Source organism: Hippocampus comes, unplaced genomic scaffold, assembly GCF_001891065.2.
Source record: "Hippocampus comes isolate QL1 unplaced genomic scaffold, H_comes_QL1_v1.1 scaffold120, whole genome shotgun sequence".
NCBI classification, from domain to species: domain Eukaryota; kingdom Metazoa; phylum Chordata; class Actinopteri; order Syngnathiformes; family Syngnathidae; genus Hippocampus; species Hippocampus comes.
In genome coordinates, this window is record NW_017805781.1 from 44772 (window position 1) to 50705 (window position 5934).

General features: G+C 41.8%; 1 protein-coding gene across 1 annotated transcript in view; it reads right to left on the reverse strand.

The window, feature by feature from the left end:
• LOC109524784 (uncharacterized) overlaps nucleotides 1–1642 on the reverse strand; it is a 19122-nt gene extending 17480 nt beyond the window's left edge. Inside the window, 1 exon segment of the mRNA XM_019884884.1 lies at nucleotides 1550–1642. Within this exon segment, the coding sequence (XP_019740443.1) occupies nucleotides 1550–1642 (93 nt within the window).
• Between the last annotated feature and the right edge of the window lie 4292 nt (nucleotides 1643–5934).

The window sequence follows — 5934 nt, forward strand, 5'->3', positions numbered from 1 at the left end:
AAATAAATATATGTATGTCTTGGCCAGATGCCACTGAACATTTTGAAAGTTGAAAGTGAAAAAAAATTCAAAAGTGAAAAAAGTTGTCACACCTCAAAGCGCAACCCAATGTTGGACAAATACGTTTTATGTTGCATTATTTTGAAATGGCCATTGCAGAAAAAAAGCAGGCATGAAGAAAAATTCTGTTTCTGCGGTTTGGTGACATATTCAAGGCTCTATTTATGTCGTATGCAAGATTTGGACTGGGTGGTTTTTTTATTGACATATGCAGCATAGTTAGTGTGTGATTGACACACTCCTGCTGCTGTGGCTCATAGAGGGCGCCAAATATAAATAAATAAATACATGTATGTCTTGGCCAGATGCCACTGAACATTTTGAAAGTTGAAAGTGAAAAAAAATTCCAAAGTGAAAAAAGTTGTCACACCTCAAAGCGCAACCCAATGTGGGACAAATACTTTAAACGTAACAATCAATATTATTGCATGTGGGTTAAGGCCGACCCGGCCCGAACCCGATCACTTAACTTGATTTGCAGCCCCTAGCCCGAAGCAAACCCGAGATTTCATATTTTATTTGTGAGGACTCGGGAGGAGGAGGGGTGATTTCTGATAACAAAGCCTGTCTTTTGTACCAAAATCTAAGTTAAACAAGACTGTATAAACATTTACATCTTTTATATTTCTGTTTCTGAAGAGGTTACATTAACCGACAATTTTCCATGATTGACGGATTTTTTTTAAGAGTCGACGGGGAAAATTTAAGGCCGTCCGTCATTTTATTGACGGAGTCGACGGGGAAAATTTAAGGCCGTCCGTCATTTTGACGGGTTGAAGATTGGGCCATTCACCACAGCAGCAGTACGTCCTTAAGAATCGAGCGCGGCACTTGGAGAGAAGCAGCGAGACAAAGAAGAACAATGACGATGGGATCATAGAGACATGAAGGAGTTCTTTGAATTTGTCATGATTCGGTTTGGGACCAACAGGTGGCACTGTAGGGCTCCCCTGCAGCTGCACACCTGTTGGTCATTAGGTAATTAGTGGCTTTAAAAGGACTCCCAGCCCGAGCAATCATTGTCGGGTCATTGTTGCTTTGTGCTACTGTCATGTTTGTTTGTTGCTGTTTGCTGTCATGTTTGTTTCAGTCAGGTTTTGGTCATTGTTATGTTTTATCTTCGGTTATGTGTTTTGTTTGATACTTTGGACTTTGTTTGTTTTGGATTTAGTTTTCTGAGTTTTAATACAATCTTTCAAGTACACCCTGCTCCTCCCTCCTGGCTGCTTTTTTGGGATCCACCTCGCTACGTGACAGAATTGTCATTGCGAGAGTTTAGTACAGTACGTGTTGTGATGAGGCCACTTCTGTTTTTTTGCGAACCACGGTCTCTCGTGTCCAAAACTATTCACGCCCTCAAAACAAAAAAAAAAAAAGGTCAGCGAGAGAGAAGCCCGACCCGAACCCAACCCAGCAATGATTGACATTTGGGCCTAAAATGTCAATCATTGCTTCGGGTTCGGGTTGGGCTCGGGCGGCCCGATCTTACCTCTAAGAGCAATGGCTTGTGGTCAGTGAAGACGATGACTCGAACGCCCTCGATGAAGTGGCGGAAGTGGCCGCTGCTATGTCCACTACTCATGCCGCATCCACGGCCGTGGCGACATTCCTTCCTACGACGCGTAACTCCTGGAGCTCGTCCTGCATGAGGTGCTGCGTCACAAGGAGCTGCTGGAAGGCATCCTTGTTGGCCATGTCGCAGATGGAGGGGAGTGAAGTGGGCGAATAAATCCGATGGGGTTGCCAAGTGAGGGGGGTAAAATCCGAGAGTGTCCGTGGTTCGGAAAAAAGGCTGGCTTGCCACTCCTTTGCTACATGCCCATGTCTATGATGTGGCTCTTTGCAGTAACACAGTAAAAAAAAATTGGCTCTTAGTCTCTGATGGGTTGGCCACCCCTGCTCTGCACCATTGGATTAAGTGTTCAAACTCAAAAAGTTCTCTACAATTACTAAACGCAGTCAATCCACCCCGGACGATATATTTTCCCCAGTAATTCAAATTTAGAGTTGAGACAGTTGGTAAATTTGTCTAATTCTTTCCAAAATATTTTAACCACATAAGTAGGCAAATGTGCCACTTGAAAGACCTATATATAACTGTAAATTCAGTCAGACAGTCACAAATTTAGCCCAACACGTGGCATAATCAATTCTGTTACATAATCCCAATGTCCTCAAACGAGTACTTCAGATTTACTGCCATTTTACTTTGCAGCTAAGAATGAAATTTGCCACATGTTAATGCCATATGAAGCTAGAGATTTTATTGTAACTAAATACACTGATTTCATTAAGAAAATGGGAATACACATTTGACCTTTCTCTATTTTGCTTTAGGAGTTTGACTTGAACTTTTTTTCAGATTTTCAGAGATGAAAGTGGACTTTCCGGAAAATTCCGGAATATATGTGTGTACATTAAACTCTAACATTTATTTTGTGAATGCGAACACTTTGTTTTTCTTCTTTCTTCTTTCTACCCAATCATACTGCTGTAGACTGTAAATTTCCCCAATGTGGGACATATAAAGGATATCTTATATATATATATATATATATATATATATGATATATATACATATGAGAGAGAGAGAGAAAATGATTTTAACTGACTTACCAGGTTTGTTGACCTTTCTAATGCAGTCGGACAAAAAATCTCCGTTAAAGTCCTTTTCCTCAAGCCATAACCACTTGAACGTGTTCCTAACACTCGCGCCTGTTGCATGTATGTCAGCTTGCCTGTCTAGCTGTTTGAACAATTGCGCTGGGCCCGTATCTAGCCGATCACGCATGAATTAGTTTACAAAAAACACTATTCAAATACTCGACATTCAATGATTAATCTGCCTTTTGTGTGCACACGTGCACCCTTTGTGGCTTCCATTCTTGCCGAAATTTCAAAATCTCCGAGATATGGCGATGCCATGAGAATGCGAAGGGAGGGGTGTTACTGTTACTAGTGTTAGTGCCTCAACATGGCTACGCTCGTGAAAGCAAAATTTGGACAAAAAGGGAAACACAGATTAACAGAAAAACACGTCCATCCGACATCGAGCGTTGTGTCGTCTCCGCTCTCCGCTAGCTTAGCTGTTGTCGTAGATCAAAGCTTCTTTGAACTATGTCGTCGGTTGCGTCGGTGCTGATTGGTTGAAATCAAAAGATGCGCGCGTGCGTACATGTTTGCGCTGATGCACGCACAGTAGAGAGCAGCGGACTATTGAGTGCTGAGTCGCGCTTCGCTCGAGTGGTGTCGCAACCAGCAAAACAACGAACTGAAACGCATGTTCGTTCAATGTTGTCAACTAATATCCGGATTAATTTTAGGCAATTTTTCCTCAATTTTCCAGAGGAACGTTCATGAAAATTTGAAAATCTGGAATTCCGGGAAAATCCGGAGGACTTTCATCACTGGACTTTGACACTTTTTACTTTTTCCTGAAACGGGTGTCATGTTCAATCATAAGAGGGTGTGGGCAGTGTCACCCAAATGTGGCTGATACGCCATAATAAAAAATGGTCTCAGAAACAGAAATGTTATGTCCTCACATGAGTATCAGGGGTCTCAGGAAGCTAAGTCTGCAGTTAAATAATTGCATCTCTGACGTTTACCCGACTAACCAAGCCGTTTGGTCGGCTGAGGATTTGGTAGATGGGGTGTATTAACCACTATAGCAGTGGTTCTTAACCTTATTAGAAGTACCGAATCCAACCAGTTCATATGCACCGAACCCTTCTTCAGTGAAAAAAAAAAGGGGGGGGGGGTTGTTTGTTTGTTTTTTTTACAAATTCAAGACATAAAAAAACTGCATTTAGTAAAAATAGAAAACATTAAACACAATTAGTCTAAGTATAAAGTATACGTTTTTTAATTGTATACAAAATGAACCAAGCGGGGAAGTCATAACTTATTGACATGTTGAGTTGTATTTGTCTGAACCTCCATGGCAAAGGCTCAGGTCATCGCTCGATTCCAGCAGCCCCGTCCCAAGATGGCCGACCTGTGACGACATTACTTCCCATTGGCTCGCGGCGCGCATTTTGATATTTATGATCTTGTATTATATTTATGAACTGCTTATGGTGCATTCGTGGAAAGTGTTAAATCAGAGAAGTCTCACTCGGATTGTCCGGGTTCCGACCTTAAACCATTCGAGATGGCTGATTCCGATAAATTGTTTGTTGCTCTGGTTCATCACAAACCATTTTGACCTCCAGCAAACGTTCTTTTTATTTTTAATAATTTGTATAAATAATTAATGTGTTGTTTTCAAAGCATATAATTCCTTTGACAAATGTAGATAACGACATATCTTCACCCAGTCAGTACAAATCACTTGTTATGTTATTTCCAATAATTAAATTAATAATATGCTTGTGGAGGCTCTCAGTCGTACAGGAAAGTTCCATCGTAGAAAGGGTTCCGTCTGTCGTCATCTGTACTTGTGGGTAAAAAACAAAAATCAAAAAGGACGTTTCGCTTCTCTCACAGAAGCTTCGTCAGCGGTAGACAACTCTGAAGTCTCCGTGAAGACGCCGGGAAATTGCTCTGCGCTAAAAGGCTGAGCGTGGCCTATTTGAGGACTGGGTGGGGATGGTTAGTCACGCCCCTATGGTGAAGAGGCCCATTGATTTCTAAATTCCCTATCGTTGGGTCTTGATTAGGCCTATTGTTTGGGCTAGGGCTGAATAGCTACTTTCAGTTAGCCTGATCAGCATGTTTGTGTCCCTTGGTGGTCAACAAGTTATTGTAAATAGGAGACAGGTTAAACCTGATACCTCCTTCACGGCTCAGAGAGGGTGAAAATTTCACCATAGGGGCGTGACTAACCATCCCAACCAGTCCTCAAATAGGCCACGCTCAGCCTTTTAGCGCAGAGCAATTTCCTGGAGTCTTCACGGAGACTTCAGAGTTGTCCACCGCTGACGAAGCTTCTGTGAGAAACGTCCTTTTTTGTTTTTTGTTTTTTACCCACAAGTACAAATGACGACTGACGGAACCCTTTCTACGATAAATTAATAATAAATAAAGCTTCATATTTATGTATACAGTGAAACTCCTCTACAACAAAATCATGTTTGCAGCAAGAAATTTTGAAAACGGGGTTTGTCACTGTAGCAAATTTGATCTCAGATGTAAGCACACACACACACACACACACACACACACACACACACACACACACACACACACAAACATATGTGTACACGCACACACAAACGGATGTGTACTCTATTTTTATTCCAATAGTGCATAAGTATGAGCACAGACTTATTTGACACTTCATATAGTCAGTGTAGAAAGAAAAAAAAGGGAAAGAAATTGCGAATTTTACGATCAGCATTCACTTTCACTTACATCAGTTTCTTGGATAATGTGTTTTATTGTCCTTGCTCCGTCTTTCATTTTGATCACTTTTACCCTCTCTTCCAGCATCAGAGCTCTTCTTGTCTTAGCTGCTTGACATGCAAAGGTCCGTTTTGTAGCCATTTTAGCAATGCAACGTTCATGCTGCGTCTGAATCTAACAATAACAAATACTTCCTGGACCCGGTGGATTTTCTTTCCACCCTCTCACTGTCTCTAACTCGACCTCCCCTCAATCGCCACCCAAGACAGCGTTGCTCAGCTGATGTCATGCAATGAACTTTTAAAGCCAGCCACGGAACGCTTCGTAGTCCTCGATGGCCATAGTTAGCGTGATGGAACTCGCCTTCTCTCTAATTAGCGCTCCAGTTAGCGTAAGGTTTTTAGCATGATAACAAGTAAAGCATGTGAGGAAAAGTTCGTTTATTTGAATGTCCGTCGAGCCATAAGCAATTTACTCTGAGCAGCTAATCGGATGCTACGGATCTAGCCTCAGTATCTACACACATAG